The sequence below is a fragment of the Saimiri boliviensis genome, chromosome 7 (genome assembly GCF_048565385.1).
Source record: "Saimiri boliviensis isolate mSaiBol1 chromosome 7, mSaiBol1.pri, whole genome shotgun sequence".
NCBI classification, from domain to species: Eukaryota; Metazoa; Chordata; class Mammalia; order Primates; family Cebidae; genus Saimiri; species Saimiri boliviensis.
In genome coordinates, this window is record NC_133455.1 from 106,251,057 (window position 1) to 106,270,351 (window position 19,295).

A 19,295-nucleotide genomic window follows, 5' to 3' on the forward strand; every position below is an offset into this window, starting at 1 on the left:
ATAACTTTTTAAAAAAAAATCAACATCAACCATGTTAGAGAAAAAGTGACCATAAAAAGATCATAAAATATAAGCACTAGTCATATTCAATGATACAAAAATTTAAGTACTTTCAGAAGTGAAACTCCTTGAGGAACACCAGAGGAGTCTCTTTTTAATAACAAAAACTCAAGTATCTAATAGAACTCCTTGTGCTTAGATACTTTATAAATCTCCAGTGATATGTGACATGGACCAAAGCCAGCACCATAAGGCCCTGAGATAAGAGAAGCTGTAAGAATCAGTAGAAAGTTATGAAGGGTGCATCAGGATATTGTAATTTGAGGGGCCCTAAGAACTTCTCTCTGCTGCCTCTGTAATTTTATCATTGGAGAATCATTCACCTAGGGTAAGCTAAAAGCAGCATTTTGATTAAAAAAAAAAAAAAAAAGATCCGACTTTCAAGATGGCCGCCTAAGAACAGCTCAGGACTTCAGCTCCCAGTGAAAGTGCAGAGGGTGAGTGGACGCCGCATTTCCAGACGAACTCTTATTGCCCACAGACCAGGAGATACCCAGGCAGAGGGGTCGCCAGCGTCGCAGTCCCAGCCGATGCGGCTGTTTTGGCCCCTGTGGGGCTGATTCCGCCTGCGCGGCTGCTGTGACCACTCCCTGTTGCTGCCGTTCACCGTAAAAAAGCCACTGGTCTGGGAGCCCTCTTAGCTGGCGAGCAGAGCCTTGAGACGGCAGAATAGCCCATTCATCTGAAATAGCGAGTCAGGCCAGGAGATTCCTAGACAAAAAATCCGCCAGGAGCCGGCGCCGCAGTTCGAGCCGACTCCGTGAGTCGCAGCACGGGAGATCCCGGCGCCTTTTCAACAAGCGACCGGAACGCGGGGTCGTTCAACTTAAAAGAAAAGACTCTGAGTCAGGGAGCCAGGTGATCAGGCTCGGTTGGTCCCACCCCTCCACCCCCAACAACAACGAAAACAAAAACAGTAATTGGAAACCCTCTGGGTTGAGCCCTTCAAACCAAGCACAGCTGAACCGGGACGGTCCGGCTCCGTGGGGGAGGGGCTTCCGCCATTACTGAGACTCTCCACCGCTACGGAGGCAGGCTGCCGTTGCCGAGGCAACCCGCCGTTGCCGAGGCAACCTGCCACAACAGAGAGAGTCCGCCATAACAGAGGCGGGGCCACCATTGCCCAGACAGTTCTAACTACGCCCATATAAAAAGGACTACAGGGAAGAGCTCAGGGCAGCTGGGCGGAGCCCACAGCAGCTCAGCAAAGCCCCTGCGGGCAGGCAGAGGCTAGGCGTGCTGCTAGCTGGGCGGGTCCGACCTGAAAAAAAAAAATCAAAAAAGGCAGTAGTGCAACGGAAACTCATAAAGCTCCAACTCCCTGGGACAGAGACAGACAACAGGTGGATAAACCCACAAAAATGGGTAGAAACCAGCGTAAAAACGATGAAAACTCCCGAAACCAGAACACCTCTCCTCCTAAAAGTGATCACAACTCCTCACCAGCAAGGGAACCAGACCGGATGGAGAAGGAGGGTGATGAAATGACAGAATCAGACTTCAGAAGATGGGTAGTAAGAAACTACAATGAGCTAAAAGAACATGTTCTAACCCATCGCAAAGAAAATAGGAACCTTGAAAAAAGATTGGACGAACTGCTGACGAGAATGGACAGCATAGAGAGGAGAATAAGTGAATTGATGGAGCTGAAAAACGCAACACGAGAACTTCGTGAAGCATGCACAAGCTTCAACAGCCGAATTGACCAAGCAGAAGAAAGGATATCAGAGGTCGAAGACCAACTCAATGAAATAAAAAGAGAAGGCAAGAACAGAGAAAAAAGCGCAAAAAGGAATGAACAAAATCTTCAAGAAATGTGGGACTATGTGAAAAGACCTAATCTACGTCTGATAGGTGTACCTGAATGTGATGAAGAGAATGAATCCAAGCTGGAAAATACTCTTCAGGATATTATCCAGGAAAACTTCCCCAACCTAGCAAGGCAGACCAATATTCAAATCCAGGAAATACAGAGAACACCACAGAGATATTCCTCAAAAAGAGCAACCCCAAGGCACATAATCATCAGATTCACCAGGGTTGAAATGAAAGAGAAAATGCTAAGGGCAGCCAGAGAGAAAGGTCGGGTTACCCACAAAGGGAAGCCCATTAGACTCACAGCAGATCTCTCAGCAGAAACCCTACAAGCCAGAAGAGACTGGGGGCCAATATTCAACATCCTTAAAGAAAAGAACTTTCAACCCAGAATCTCCTATCCAGCCAAACTCAGCTTCATAAGTGAAGGAAAAATAAAATCCTTTGTGAACAAGCAAGCACTCAGAGATTTCATCACCACCAAACCTGCTCTACAAGAACTCCTGAAAGAGGCTCTACACATATAAAGGAACAACCAGTACCAGCCACTCCAAAAACACACCAAATGGTAAAAAAGCAGCAACACAATCAAGAATCTGCATCAACTAACCAACAAAACAGCCAGGTAGCATCAAAATGACAGCATCAAATTCACACATAACAATACTATCCCTAAATGTCAATGGACTAAATGCCCCAATCAAAAGACACAGACTGGCAAATTGGATAAAAAGCCAAAACCCATCAGTGTGCTGTATCCAGGAAACCCATCTTACATGCAAGGATACACAAAGGCTCAAAATAAAGGGATGGAGGAAGATCTACCAAGCAAATGGAGAGCAAAAAAAGGCAGGAGTTGCAATTCTCATCTCTGATAAAATAGACTTTAAAGCAACAAAGATCAAAAGAGACAAAAAAGGACATTACATAATGGTAAAAGGATCACTGCAACAAGAAGAGCTAACGATCCTAAATATATATGCACCCAATACAGGAGCACCCAGATACATAAGGCAAGTTCTTAATGACTTACAAAGAGACTTAGACTCCCACACAATAATAGTGGGAGACTTTAACACCCCATTGTCAATATTAGACAGATCAACCAGACAGAAAATCAACAAGGATATCCAGGACCTGAACACAGACCTGGAACGAGCAAACCTAATAGACATTTACAGAACTCTCCACCCCAAATCCACAGAATATACATTCTTCTCAGCACCACATCACACCTACTCTAAAATTGACCACATAATTGGCAATAAATCACTCCTCAGCAAATGCAAAAGAACAGAAATCATAACAAACAGTCTCTCAGACCACAGTGCAATCGAGTTAGAACTCAGAATGCAGAAACTAACTCAGAACCGCACAGCTTCATGGAAACTGAACAACTTGCTCTTGAATGTTGACTGGATAAACAATGAAATGAAGGCAGAAATAAAGATGTTCTTCGAAACCAATGAGAACGAAGACACAACATACCAGAATCTCTGGGACACATTTAAAGCAGTCTCTAGAGGAAAATATATAGCAATGAGTGCCCACATGAGAAGAAAGGAGAGATCGAAAATTGACACCCTATCATCAAAATTGAAAGAGCTAGAGGAGCAAGATCAAAAAAACTCAAAACCTAGCAGAAGACAGGAAATAACTAAGATCAGAGCAGAACTGAAGGAAATAGAGACACAAAAAACTCTTCAAAAAATCAATAAATCCAGGAGCTGGTTTTTTGAAAAGATCAACAAAATAGACAGACCACTAGCCAGATTAATAAAAAAGAAAAGAGAGAATAACCAAATTGATGCAATAAAAAACGATAAAGGGGATATCACCACAGATTCCACAGAAATCCAAACCATCATCAGAGATTATTACAAACAACTCTATGCACATAAACTAGTAAACCTGGAAGAAATGGATAAATTCCTGGACACCTGCAACCTCCCAAGCCTAAACCTGGAAGAAGCCGAAACCCTGAACAGACCAATAACATGGTCTGAAGTCGAGGCAGCAATAAAGAGCCTACCACCCAAAAAAAGCCCAGGTCCAGATGGGTTCACAGCTGAATTCTACCAGACATACAAGGAGGAGCTGATACCATTCCTTCTGAAACTATTCCAGAGAATCCAAAAAGAGGGAATCCTTCCCAAATCATTTTACGAGACAAACATCATCCTGATACCAAAACCCGGCAGAGACTCAACAAGAAAAGAAAATTTCAGGCCAATATCCATGATGAACATAGATGCAAAAATCTTCAATAAAATACTGGCAAACCGATTGCAACAGCATATCAAAAAGCTCATCCACCATGATCAAGTAGGATTCATCCCGGGGATGCAAGGCTGGTTCAACATACGCAAGTCCATAAACGTAATTCACCACATAAACAGAACCAAAGACAAAAACCACATGATTATCTCGATTGATGCAGAGAAGGCTTTTGACAAAATTCAACAACCCTTTATGCTAAAAACCCTCAATAAACTAGGTATTGACGGAACGTATCTCAAAACAATAAAAGCTATTTACGACAAACCAACAGCCAATATCATACTGAATGGGCAAAAACTGGAAGCATTCCCTTTGAAATCTGGCACTAGACAAGGATGCCCTCTCTCACCACTCCTATTCAATATAGTACTGGAAGTTCTAGCCAGAGCAATCAGGCAAGAAAAAGAAATAAAGGGTATCCAAATTAGAAAGGAGGAAATCAAATTGTCTCTATTTGCAGATGACATGATTGTATATCTGGAAGACCCCATCATCTCAGCCCAAAATCTCCTGAAACTGATAAACAACTTCAGCAAAGTCTCAGGATACAAAATCAACGTGCAAAAATCACAAGCATTCCTATACACCAGTAATAGACTTCAAGAGAGCCAAATCAAGAACGAACTGCCATTCACAATTGCTACAAAGAGAATAAAGTACCTAGGAATACAACTAACAAGGAACGTAAAGGACCTCTTCAAGGAGAACTACAAGCCATTGCTCAATGAAATAAGAGAGGATACAAACAGATGGAGAAACATTCCATGTTCATGGTTAGGAAGAATCAACATCGTGAAAATGGCCATACTGCCCAAAGTAATTTACAGATTCAACGCTATTCCCATCAAGCTACCAATGACCTTCTTCACAGAACTGGAAAAAAACACCTTAAACTTCATATGGAACCAAAAGAGAGCCCGCATAGCCAAGTCAATTCTAAGCAAAAAGAACAAAGCGGGAGGCATCACACTACCGGACTTCAAACTATACTACAAGGCTACAGTAATCAAAACAGCATGGTACTGGTACCAAAACAGAGATATAGACCAATGGAACAGAACAGAGGCCTCACAGGAAATACAACATACCCACAACCATCTGATCTTCGACAAACCTGACAAAAACAAGCAATGGGGAAAGGACTCCCTGTTTAATAAATGGTGTTGGGAAAACTGGCTAGCCATGTGCAGAAAGCAGAAACAGGACCCCTTCCTGACACCTTACACCAAAATTAACTCCAGATGGATTAAAGACTTAAACATCAGACCTAATACCATAAAAACCTTAGAAGAAAATCTAGGCAAAACCATTCAGGACATAGGTGTAGGCAAGGACTTCATGACCAAAACGCCAAAAGCAATGGCAACAAAAGCCAAAATAGACAAATGGGACCTAATCAAACTCCACAGCTTCTGCACAGCAAAAGAAACAGTCAGTAGAGTGAATCGGCAACCAACAGAATGGGAAAAAATTTTTGCAGTCTACCCATCTGACAAGGGGCTGATATCCAGAATTTACAAAGAACTAAAGCAGATCTACAAGAAAAAAACAAACAAGCCCATTCAAAAATGGGCAAAGGATATGAACAGATACTTTACAAAAGAAGACATACAGGAGGCCAACAAACATATGAAAAAATGCTCATCATCACTGGTCATCAGAGAAATGCAAATCAAAACCACATTGAGATACCATCTCACACCAGTTAGAATGGCGATCATTAAAAAATCGGGAAACAACAGATGCTGGAGAGGATGTGGAGAAATAGGAACACTTTTACACTGTTGGTGGGAATGTAAATTAATTCAACCATTGTGGAAGACAGTGTGGCGATTCCTCAAGGACCTAAAAATAGAAATCCCATTTGACCCAGCAATCCCATTACTGGGTATATATCCAAAGGATTATAAATCATTCTACTACAAGGACACGTGCACACGAATGTTCATTGCAGCACTGTTTACAATAGCAAAGACCTGGAACCAACCCAAATGCCCAACGATGATAGACTGGATAGGGAAAATGTGGTACATATACACCATGGAATATTATGCAGCCATCAAAAACGATGAGTTCACGTCCTTTATAGGGACATGGATGAACCTGGAAACCATCATTCTCAGCAAACTGACACAAGAGCAGAAAATCAAACACCGTATATTCTCGCTCATAGGCGGGTGTTGAACAATGAGAACACATGGACACAGGGAGGGGAGCACTACACACTGGGGTCTGTTGGGGGGAAATGGGGGAGGGGTGGGGGGTGGGGAGGTGGGAAGAGATAGCATGGGGAGAAATGACAGATACAGGTGAGGGGACGGAAGGCAGCAAAGCACACTGCCATGTGTGTACCTATGCAACAATCTTGCATGTTCATCACATGTACCCCAAAACCTAAAATGCAATAAAAAAAAAAGAAAAAAAAAAAAAAAAAAAAAAAAGGAGACAGAAGAACTTAATGGTGAGTGGGACTTAAAAAAGGGTCCTTTTTGTGGTCAAAGGACAATAAGAGGACACTGGGGGTCACAAGAAGTGAGAGAAGATACAGGGCCTAAAGGAAATTCAAATGGGAACAGGGAAAGTTAAAAAAGAAAAAGTGTGTATCTTACAATTTTAATTGGGCAACTCTAAAGCAGTATTTCCCAGCCTTGGCACTACTGACATTTGGGACATGTAAATTGTTTTGGGGTTGTGGACCTAGCTGTCCTGTGCCAGATATCTTGTAAAGGATGAAGATTAATCACTCATCTGAAAGGTAACCAGAGAAAGATTCTCATTGAAGGGGTCCCAAGGAAATATAACATTTCCTCAAGCAGATAGATAGCCTAAAATATTATAGAGTATTTAGTTGCATCTCTGCCTTCTACCTACTAGATGCTGGTAGCAACTCCTTCCCACATAGTTGTGATAACCAAAAGTATCTCCAAACATTTTCAAGTATCCTTTGTCAGGTGGGAAAGTACAATTGACAACCACTGCTGCAAAGAATCAATTTAATCCCTAGGCTGGGGAGACAGCATTTTCCATCCCTCTATCCATCCATCCTTCCCATTCTCCTATTTCCACTCTAAAGAACTGCACAACATAGAGCTCATCAACACAAAAGAAGAATCAGAATTCCTTTTTCATTGCACTAGAGAGCAGACAAAAGTGAGGAAGATCTGAAATAAAGGCCTCTTCACTCAAATTTTGATTCTGTAACAGGTAGTTAGACAGGCCTAAGTGGGGCAGGAGAGGGCTCTCCTCTACTCCCCAGGAATGTCAAGTGATGGTTTGGCAATCATCACACTGCCTCTCTAAAAGTGATGAACTGGCAGCTGGCACCAGGGAAAGGCCATTTCCTGAGGGTCCATATGTGCCTCACTAAAGTGTTAACTTAATGCAGATACTAGGGAGAAGCAACTTCCCTGGCATGTACATTAAGAGACAAAATGACAGAGTATGACTTTCCAGGGGCATTCCACTGGAAAAGGGAATAAATCAGATGAGCATGCATACAACTTCCTAAACACACTGGGCATGCTCACTTCCCAAGCGTAAGAAGGGCACTGCGCATGTGGGCAGCCCATTCTAAGGGAAGAATCATGGGAAAGGGGTGCAAGACGCTGGAGGTGGGTTGGCCTATAAAGTCCTAGGATCAGGGTTAAACATGGCACTTGTCCTTTGGGTCATCCATCTGGGACTCTTCCAACTGCACTTTCCTTCTCGCAAGTGTATTTTCTTTCTTGCACTAAACTTTTTAATAAATTTCCAGTCCTGCCCTGAAACTTGCCTTAGTCTCTTTTTCTGTTTTATACCCCTCAGTTCTCAGTTGAATTGTTTCTTCTGAGGAGGCAAGCAGTGAGGTTATTGTAGACCTGTACAGATCACCACTGGGAACTTGAATATCTTCCACCAGTAACATAGTGACATGTGACTCAGATGTTTGCCACCAGTAACAATTTCATCTTTGTTTCTAGAGATGTTTCATGCTTTTTCCACTACACAAGGCCAGTTCCAAGAAGAGACTTCCAGTAAGACTCAAGAAGATCTACCCAATTTAATTAACGCTTATATGAGTAAACCAAAAAAGCCATTAGTCCATATAAGTAATCAAGAAACTTTTTTATGCATAAACAAAATAGGTCATTTTTGCAGAGAACCTGAAGAATGAGCTTCAAGCATCTTGGCTCATGTTTACCCTTCCATTCCCTTCCCTTTTCTCTTCCCTTTTCCATCCGTTTCCTTCTCTTCCCTTCTCCTTTTTTTTCTCTTCTTTACTTCCCTCTCTGTACTCCCTTCCTTCCCTTTTTCCTTTCCCCTTCCTTTCCTTTACCTTTTCTCCCTTCTCCCTGCTACTCTCTCTCTCTCTCTCTCTCTCTCTCTCTCTCTCTCTCTCTCTCTTTCTTCCCTTATGATATCCAGTATTTCTTCTATAGGAACAGGAAAGGATATAAAGAGAGAAATTATGAAGCATTAATTAGGAAAAATAATAGCACCTTCACTGGAAAGAAAATTTTATTAATGGGTTTAGAAGAGCAAACACAAATGCATCATTCATGCAAATGGTGCAACGGAGTCATTTTTACAAGTTAGGAATAGAGTCAGAGGCCCAGTAAATGGTGATTCGTATTTATTCCACTAACTTCTGATTTAGTATCATTATTATAAGATCTGTAGGGTAAAAATTTCTCTTGGAGTTGAAGCTAATTAACTAAATAACCTATAAAGACAGCAGTTTAAATACCAAACATTATATATTGAATAGTATATTTCTACAAAAAATATGAATATTTCCCTTTATTTTTGTATGGCTGCAAATTAGACAAATGAATAGTATAAGAGTTGTAATAAAGAGGATCATATATCAGCCCACTTTGCCTCTCACTAGATGTTTATGAAAAAAGGAATTAATCTCCCTAAGTCTCAGTTTCTTCATTTGTGAAATTTAAGAATTTAAGGGATTGAACCATATTATCTTTTTTTTTTTTTTGAAATGGAGTTTTGCTCTTGTTACCTAGGCTGGAGTGCAATGGCGCGATCTCGGCTCACCGCAACCTCCGCCTCCTGGGTTCAGGCAATTCTCCTGCCTCAGCCTCCTGAGTAGCTGGGATTACAGGCACGCACCACCATGCCCAGCTAATTTTTTTTTTGTATTTTTAGTAGAGACGGGGTTTCACCATGTTGACCAGGACGGTCTTGATCTCTTGACCTCATGATCCACCTGCCTCGGCCTCCCAAAGTGCTGGGATTACAGGCTTGAGCCACCGCGCCTGGCCGAACCATATTATCTTTAATAATTCTTCTGTCTCCAAAATTTCATGATCATGAGGAAAATCTAACTCAAATCATCTGAAACTGAAAAAAAAAAAAAAAACCATGCAATTTGATCCATTTGCAGAAGTAATTCATACGTCAGAGTTACTAGGTTAAAAAAAAGAAAGCAAAAAAAAAAAAGCTTCTTTATTGATCAAAGCTCTTGATTATTAATAATGTGTATTGCTCTTGGAATCTTCTTTAAATTACAATGTCTATGATTACTTTCCACTTGGGATAAGCTACTTTGAGAGTCTGCTGGGAGTATCTGTTGTTCTGCTAGCAGAGGCTCTTTAACAGGAAAGAGGGACAGGGATACAGAAGCAAAACAAAGATAAAATTCCAAGAGCTCAGTCACAAACATCAGGGACTGGCTCTGCAGTGAGGGCTTGACATTCATTCTGCAACGTCTTCTACTACAAGGATATGGGTGTCTGTTACTAAAATTTAGAAAAAATAAATCTCAATCTTTTATAAGATAAATGAAGGCCCACTCTGGTCTTACGGGAGCTCTCAAAAAGGAAGAGCTTAAAAGCCTTTGGCCACAAGGCAAAGTCCCATCAGCAGAGTCATTTCTTTAAGTCTTTTGTACAGACCCTAACATCAAAGTACGGGGAACCAGTCCAAAGTCGTAAAATGTAAACATGTATTTTCTTTACAGAAACCTGGAATATGTGCTGACCCTCTATAGCCTAACATTAAAAACAAAAAAAGTTTTGGCAATATTTACCTGACTCTGGACTAAAAATAAAATTGATTTATATTCTCCCAAAAAAAAAAAAAAATGCTACTTTTGTGTTCATAGACCTACTCATAATAGAGAGGAAATTTAAGGGCAAGAAAGTTTCTCCTCTGTAAGTGGTAGCATAGAACTAGTGGCGTTAGTTGAAAATGCTAGTGACTCATTAAAGAAATATATTTTATCATCTGCCAGATCCTGAAATTCTTGGCTCTGGTTTCTTAGGTACAAAAATCATGGTCTGAACAGCTTTTCTTAAAATAATTTTCTACTCCCTCCCCATTCCTACAAAGACATAGTTCATTTATATCATTAGATACTTTGAAATGGTAAGGGACAATTCCTCTCAAGTAGTCAAAAACAAACATTAATTTGTAGGATTTTATGTGGAAGGAAAGTGTACTGGAAGAGGTAAAGCCAAAGCAGAGGTTCTCTGTAAATGTATGAAAGCTAAACTACTCCTTGGATTTATATCCAACAGACTCAGAATGGAAATGAATCTCTTAAAAATATCCTGCCCTGCAGAAACACTCCTTACTCAACAGTAGGCCAAATTATGTGCCATGTCCTTTTACTTAAAATTTCTGATAGCACTTTAAGAATATAAGAAAAACAAAGAGAATCATTAGGAAATATAAAAGTGCACAAAGCTTTTCAAGTCTATAATACCAAAGAATCAGTGGACTCCCCCGAAATTGCTAGCAGTCATTTTTAATAAGCACACCTTGAAATATATGCATTCTAAGATGCAGCAGTTTTTTCTTAGTTTTCTTGAAGACTAAATGGAAATTCAGATTTATTGATATTATTAGAATAGTAAATGATATATTCCATTTGCCATTTATTGATTATAATTTGTTCTCTTATATTCTTTTTATGCTGAAAAGCATCTCTGAAGTCCTCCTTCAAGATACTCTTCCACTCAATGTACTTAAATTTTGTCTAAAAATTGAAGAATTACTTCCATAATTTGGAAATGTTTAGAATGAACTAACAAAAAAGACAGAAATTCATAATTCATCAGCATTTTTATATTAAATATCTTCTACCTTCAGGACATCTTCAGTTATTTTCCATAAATTGGGAAGTCACTTCTCATTATTTTTGAATGTCATCGTTTTGTTTTTATAAATACTATATGTGAATTTAGAGGAAGATCCTTCCCTGTGCTCTGATACATAGGCTATCAATTAGCACACAGTATGGACACTATAATGAAGACTTAGAAATGGACAGCTAAAACAAAAAGTGATACTTTTTTATAGATTCATATTTTTACTAGGGAGGATTATGGAGTCTCTTTCCCTGGAAACACCTAGGTGTTGTTTACACATACATCTGATAAAGATCATAAAGTTGGAGACAGAGAAATAGTTGACAAGAAAAACATTTTTGGGTTTTCTCCAGTTTTATGATTCTGTTTTTCTAAAATTTGTTATTTTTGTTTCTTCTATTTAAAAATATACAGATGGAAAGAAATGTTCTGTTCACACCCACATTTCCTCAAATCCTATAGTATTCAAGCTACTCTTCTAGCACCATGTTTTGTTTTGTTTTCTCATATTCTGCAGGTAGAAAGCTATAAAATAAAGGGAATAGGCTGCATTACCCCAAGCCAGGACCAACTAACTTCAGATATTACTAATACGATATCCCTAACAAGTCTCTGGATGATACTGAAAGAGTGGCATTTCATACAACAAAAATATGGAACACTTCTTTATGTAGTCCTTAATTGTACTTCTCAGAAGTGTGAAGAAGCTCAATTATCTTTAGGACTCTAAAAACCTATTTCTGCAAAAAAAATCACATTATGTATGTTATTATTCCTCTATTCAAAAATCTAGTATCACATATCATTTAGGGGTTCTCAGATTGACCACAGTATTTCACACAAGTTTTGAGCATAAATACTAAGTATAAATGTAGTATAATACTGAATTTTTAGGGTTTTTATCTTTCAAATCAGAGTGTATATATATCAAGCAGGCATTTTTTTTTCTTTAAAACAGACTAAGAAATAACTACCAAATAAAGAACATATGATTTGTCTTATGTTTTGTCATCTTTATGGTATACTTATCAAAAAATGACAGTCAAGGAAATTTTTAAAAGTAAACTTAAGATATAAAAAGATTTTATTTCATAAATAACCACTATTTACCTGTACATGAATAATCATCTATTCTGATGTATCCAGTTTTGCAGATGCACATAAAAGAACCTGGGGTGTTGACACACATCGTATTCTCACGACAGTAATGGCGTCCTTCAGCACACTCATCAATGTCTGTGAAGAAAAACAGGACAAAGAGGTCAACAGTGGCAATATTCTGGAGCTCCTCTATAATTTTCGTTGGTAGGGAGAGGAAAATATTTATTTTGACTAGCATTTCAAAAAAGCATGCACGATATCTCCTTTGCTATGAGTGTTTAATATTCAAATAACAAAAATCATGAGTTTTTTCCAACAGCTCTTCTGGGAGTTTTGAAGAAGTCTGTCTATTTTAACTTGCAGCATCTAAATATCTTTTAAAATTTTCAGTGCATTCAACTACCTATGCTTGATAAAATGAATCAGAATGCAAAGATGGGGCTGCCTTAGTATCCTATAATCTTCAATCACTGAGCCTGCCACATATTATTGTTTGATTCACCAGCTATTCTGTACACTTGAGGAGACCCTGAAAGAGGTAAATAAAGTGTTTGGTATTAACCACAATTGTAGTAACCTTACTTAAAGATATGAAGCCAATTGCATGAGCTTATTAGAGATAAAAGTAGGCATATAGCTATTCCAGTAAGTGCCTAAACACAGATAAAATTACAACAGAGACCTGATATAGGTGAAAGTTACAAAACGGTAAAATAAGATAATATAGTGAAGATCTTACATGGTAAGTCACACACCAAGTTTTGAGTATGTATAATAACTTCTAGATGCTGACTCATAAGAATCACTGCTACTAATTGTGAAGAATCTGAATTTTCACAGTGAAACTGTCCTCATTTAATAGCATCTCTCTGCATAGAACATAAAGCATTTTAAAGGTATTTTATCATTATGTAATAGTCTTTATTAAAGGCCTTAATCCATTGTCCAGACAATGAATTTCACATCTGGAAATCTGCTTTCTCAAATCCTTGGGATGATTCCACAAGGTAGCATTGAATTCATTTATACTAATAACAGAAATGGATCAACTATAAAGAGATGGCTAGATGACACACAACTACAGGGGCCATGTCATTTGTATAAACCAAACTATGTTCCCAGTACTGAGAATGTCAAAAGAAATAATTGACATAATCTCAGGAATCTATATTTTAGAACTGTAGAGTTCTTATTCATCTGAGCTATCTATTTTAGAGAGGGAAAAAGTGAGTCCTAGAAAAACTCAACTTTCTATTCAATTCCATGGACAACATAATATTCTAAGCCTTTTATCTGAACCTACAAAACTTTTCCTGGTTTGGTCCCTACTTTTCCAATTTCACATCTGATGACCTCACTTTCTTCTCCCCTCTCAATGTTTTGGCCACACAGTTTCTAACCTACTTGCTCTTTTACCTATCATCCTGTATATATGCTGTTCTCCCTACTTATAACTGCTACTCCTTCTCTCCCTGATATGATTCTAGTGGATCTTGTTTAACAGTAGATTCATCCTTCAAGAATCTTTTTTTTTTTTTTTTTGAGACGGAGTTTCGCTCTTGTTACCCAGGCTGGAGTGCAATGGCGCGATCTCGGCTCAACGCAACCTCCGCTTCCTGGGTTCAGGCAATTCTCCTGCCTCAGCCTCCTGAGTAGCTGGGATTATAGGCACGCACCACCATGCCCAGCTAATTTTTTGTATTTTTAGTAGAGACGGGGTTTCACCATGTTGACCAGGATGGTCTCGATCTCTTGACCTCGTGATCCACCCGCCTCGGCCTCCCAAAGTGCTGGGATTACAGGCTTGAGCTACCGCACCTGGCCTTTCAAGAATCTTTAAATGTCCCTCCTACAAAAACTTCCCTAATCAACTAAAATACTCCCAATGCAGTGCTCCCTCTAGACTTTGTAAATGTCTCCATTATAAATGTATCAATTGTATTTTTACTAATTTTTATAAACTTACTTCTCCCAAACAAACCACATATTCCTCAAGAGTATCAATTATCTATTAGTGTTTCTTAACTTTGTCTGCCCATCATATTCATCTGGGATGCTTAAGAAAAACATACAAAAAAACAAACAAACAAAAACTAGTTCTTGGGCCAACTCCAAAAACCCCACTCCAAATTCTAATCTAATTGTTTGTGGTGAAACATATACAATGATTTTTTAAAAAAATCTTATCCATATATAAATGTAATACAGGGGTCAACAAAAAAACTTCCATAAAGAGACAGATCATAAATTTTCTAGGCTTTGGATGTCTAGTGTTGGAATAATTTGGCAGTGTTTGAGTAAAATTTCACTTACAAAAATGGATGGTGAGGCAGATTTTGCTCACAGGTCATAATTTGAGGACTCCTGACCTAATGCATAACCAAGGTTAACAATCACCACTGAGTGGTTTGGGGATTCAAGATGCTTACTAGAGCAGCCTGCTAGCCTTACTAGATGAGTACTAGAGGTATTCATCTCCTCCACAGACAAAGATCATAACAGCGAGTAGATAACCACATGTCCAGCTGTGTTTTCTAACATATAACTAACTGAGTTTCTATCAGAGAACTCTGAAATTCAGCAGGAAAGTGTCAGAGAACCTCTGATGCATGGGAGAGAGAAGTGAAGCAGCTGGCCCAGGTGATATCAGCTCAAAGCTGTAGGGCTGAGGGCCCCACAGGGTCGTGGGGTGTCCCTTATGCTATGCTGAGGTGCAGGATCAGAGAAATAGAGACAGGACACAGAAGTACAAGGAAAACGCAGCTGAGCTTGAGTGGCCATGCCACCTGAGTGGAGTCAGGCGAGGCCCCGAATGTCCCAAAGCGTGTGTATTTATTGTGTATAGGTTAGAAGGCAAGGCAGTGAGTGAAATCATCTTTAAGGACAGTGATAGGGTTGTGAGCAATAAAACAAGGGGTCCACCCCCATTAGGTCACCTAGGCTAGGAGGTGGACAGTGTGCAGCAAGGGGTCCATTCCCATTAGGTCATTGAGGTAAGGGCCATATGCAGTAAGTGGTCCACCCCCATCAGGTCATCGAGGTATGGAGGTGGGCTGTGTGCAATGAAGATGGTGCAGTATGCAATACCTCTATCTACGGGCAAGCTACTTCTAAGATTTATAGGAGAATGCTTTAAGTCACACAGCAGTGACAGCGCTGTCAGGGTTACTGCCATCTGCTGGCAGATTCCAATGAGTTCTATAGGGGAACGCTTTTCAAGCAGCACAGTAACAAGAGCTGATAAAGTTCACAGTCACCGAGATGCAATTATCTGGAGGGGTTTTGAGCCCTCGGATGCTTGAGAGATTACCGGTCTGAAGGTAGCCCTCCACAAGAACTGGAGCAAGGTCCTACAACTCCTTTATCAGGAGGAATGGCTCTTGCCCCAAACCTGCCATACAGCGAGTATCTTTATGATACTGAATGCTGCCGCTTGGGCGATGGGTTCTTGTCCAGGTATAACTGTTTTCTCTTAAATCATGCTCTGCACTGTGTCTGCTCCAGACATTCCTCTGAGTATAAGCTGCTTATTCCTTAATTCATGCTCTGTACTGTGTCTACTCTAGGCATTCCTCCAATTATGAACTAAGATATAGTTATATATATCATATATATATCATATATATGGAAGTACCTGAGTGGTAAGATATTCTTTAGACACTCATTCTAAGACCTAATATATGATTATATATAGAGGATTATATAAAGGGAAATAACTAAGTAACAAAGTAGTAGCATTATAAACTGAGATATTCTCCAAACCCTAATTCTATAAACTAATATATGATTATATAAAGGATTATATAAAAGGAAATAACTGAGTAGTAACACTATAAACTGAGACATTCTTCAGGCCTAATTGTGCCAGGATTCTGCTTTGCTCTCCTTCCTCGGTACCTATATGGCGGGGGTGGGGGGGGTGTTACCCACAAAAGCGAGGAGGAACTATCTATTGTGGGGAAAAGGTAAGTGAAAGATTCACAGAGGTCCACATTCCCACCACAGACTCACATAATCCTAGCCACAAGTGAGACCCTGAGCCTAGTACAGGAAGGTGCCTAGAATCCATAGGATGTCATTGTTCCAGAGAGGGAGTTCACGCAGGGTCCTCCAAAACTCCCTGAGACCCAAGCAACTATAGCTTGGTGCCATTTTGAGAGTCCATCCCTCAAAAGATGATATCCTGCCCTGGGGCCCAAAAGGCCCTGCTTTTCTACGTATCTGGAGCACCACTGCCATCCCTTCATGTCCATCCAGACGGCTATGGTGCCATAATACCAGCTGGACCCAGCAGTGCAACCAGGTCCCCAGCACTCTAGTCCACACAATGTCCTACACACTGGGGAATGGATGGTGCAGCACACTGAGGAAGCTGTCCCTGGGACAAAGAAAGCCAAAGCATACCCTCCCCAGAAATGAAGAGCCAACTGCCCAGGGTCACTGCCAATCCTGCCCTCTCTAGCAGCAGGGCTACCCTGTTACCTGTACATGCCTTCAGGAGACCTTGGGACTGGCCATGTGCCCTCCTGGGGTCTGAGAACAGGCTTTCCCCACCCACTGCCCCTGCCACCAGCACGCAAATGCGCTCTTCAAGGACCTGAAGATTGACCTATCCTACCCACCATAGCCAGGGCCCAGGTGCACCACCATGGTGCTTGAGAGACCTGTCTCATCTGCTGCAACCACTGCTGGTGCCCATGCTCACTATCACGAATCTGGAGATCATCCCACAATGCCCACTTGTGCTGGCCAGGAGCCTGGGGATAGGCCCAGCCTGCCTGCTGCCACTGTATATATGCACACTATCTAGGGTATTAAGGACAGGCCTTCCCCACCTGCCATCAGTACTCACATGTACCTCTTGGGGAACCCAGAAACCAGCATGCCCATCCCAATGCCACCACCACTAATGCTTGGGCATGTGGCTCAGAGACCTGAGGGTTAGAAACTGCCACTAATGCCACCATCAGTGTCACGAATGCTGCCCGAGTGATCAAGGACTCACTCAGTTGGGCTATCAGTGTCACTACCAGGACCTGAGCACACTGCCCAGAGGCCTAAGAACAGACCCACCCATAACTGCCACTGATGGTACCCCTGTGCAACTAAGGGTCCAACAACTAGCCACACTCAGCCCACCAATGCCACCACTGGTGCCCAGGGACCAGCCCACCTAAAATTCCCATTCCCAGCAAAGCATCACCAAAGCCTCCTCTAACAATCACAGCCTAAGTCACTGAGGAACTCATAGATACCAATGACACTGATTATAGCCCAATATATCATACAGAGACTGCACTATTGTGCCTCCCCAGAATCAAAGCAAAAGCACCTTACTAAACCAACAATGTAGACACATCTATAGAAAAAAAGTCTTTCTCTACTAAAGCCAATCTATAAAATTGGAAGAAGAGACTGTTACACCATATGCACAGATATCAACATAAAGACAGAAGAAACATAAAAAATCAAAGAAATACAAGGTCCCCAAAGGAATATCATAATTGTCAAGTAATAGATCCCAAATTAAAGAAAATCTATAAAATGTCTAAAAAGGAATTCAAAAAATGGCATTAGAAAAATTCATTGAAATTCAAGAGAACACAGACAGAAATCAGAAAAACAAGTTATTATCTGAATAAGAAATTGAACAGAAATAAATGCCATAAAAAGAAAGAAACAGAAATCCTAGACAGGAATAATTGAATGAATAAAATAAAAAATATAATAGAGAGCTTCAACAATAGACTAGATCAAGCAGCAGAAGAAAGAATTTCTGAACTTAAAGACAGGGCTTTTGAAATAACCCAGTCAGACCAAAAAGAAAAAGAAAAAAAAAATAATAATAAAATGAAATAAAGAAAGCCTAGGTGGCACATAGGAAACTATATAATAAGTCAAATTTAAATTTTGGGAGTTCCAGAAGGAGAAGAGATGAACAAACACATCAAAAACTTATTTAACGAAACAAAAGCTAAAAGATTCCCAACTCTTGCAAGTTATAAACATCCAGATACATGAAGCTCAAAGATTCCCAGACAGCTTCAATTCAACAAGTTCTTATTCAAGGCACTTTATAGTAAAACTGTCAAAAGTCAAAGACGAACAGCAGGAACAAAGCATCAAGTCACATATAGGAGAATCCTTATCAGACTACGTTTCTCAGCAGAAAATTAGAGGCCAGGAGAGAATGAGTGATGTATTCAAAGTGCTGAACAACAACTGGTAGTCACGAATACTACACCCCAAAAAGCTATCCCTCAAAAATAAAGGAGAAAGAAATTCTTTCTCAGATGAGAAAATGATGAAAGAATTAATAATCATTACACCAGCCCTACAAAAAAATATTTAAGGTAATCCTATACGTGGAAGTGAAAGAAAGATATCCGCCATCATGAAAATACAGCACTCACTGGTAGAGCAGATATACAAATAAGCAAAAGAAAGGAGTCAAATATTATCACTATAAAAAAAAACTCATCAAATTGTAAAGTAAACAAAGAAGAAGAGAGAATATATAAAACAATCAGAAAATAATTAGCAAAATGACAAAAGTCCCCACCTATTAATAAAAACTTTGAAAGTAAATGGCTTAAATTAATCAGTTAAAAGATACAAAATAGTTGAATGTACTAAAAACCAAGATGCACATACAAGAAACCCATTTCATCTATAAAGAAACACACAGACTAAAAGAGAAGGGATTAAAAGTAAAATTTATGCAAATGAAAACCAAAAGTGTGAAGGAGTAGCTATGCTTACATCAGAAATGGATTTCAAGTTAAAAAACATAAAAGGGCTTGGACTTTCAAGATGGCCGCCTAAGAACAGCTCAGGACTTCAGCTCCCAGTGAAAGTGCAGAGGGTGAGTGGACACCGCATTTCCAGACGAACTCTTATTGCCCACAGACCAGGAGATACCCAGGCAGAGGGGTCGCCAGCGTCGCAGTC

General features: G+C 40.0%; 1 protein-coding gene across 4 annotated transcripts in view; it reads right to left on the reverse strand.

Annotated features, from left to right (window-relative positions):
• Positions 1-19,295, reverse strand: part of NELL2 (neural EGFL like 2) — a 449,663-nt gene that overhangs the window by 161,413 nt on the left and 268,955 nt on the right. For all 4 annotated transcript variants that reach the window (XM_074403164.1, XM_074403166.1, XM_039461605.2 and 1 more), the window contains exon 14: positions 12,354-12,479. In XM_074403164.1, coding sequence (XP_074259265.1) covers positions 12,354-12,479 — 126 coding nt within the window. The remainder of the gene's footprint in view (positions 1-12,353; positions 12,480-19,295) is intronic.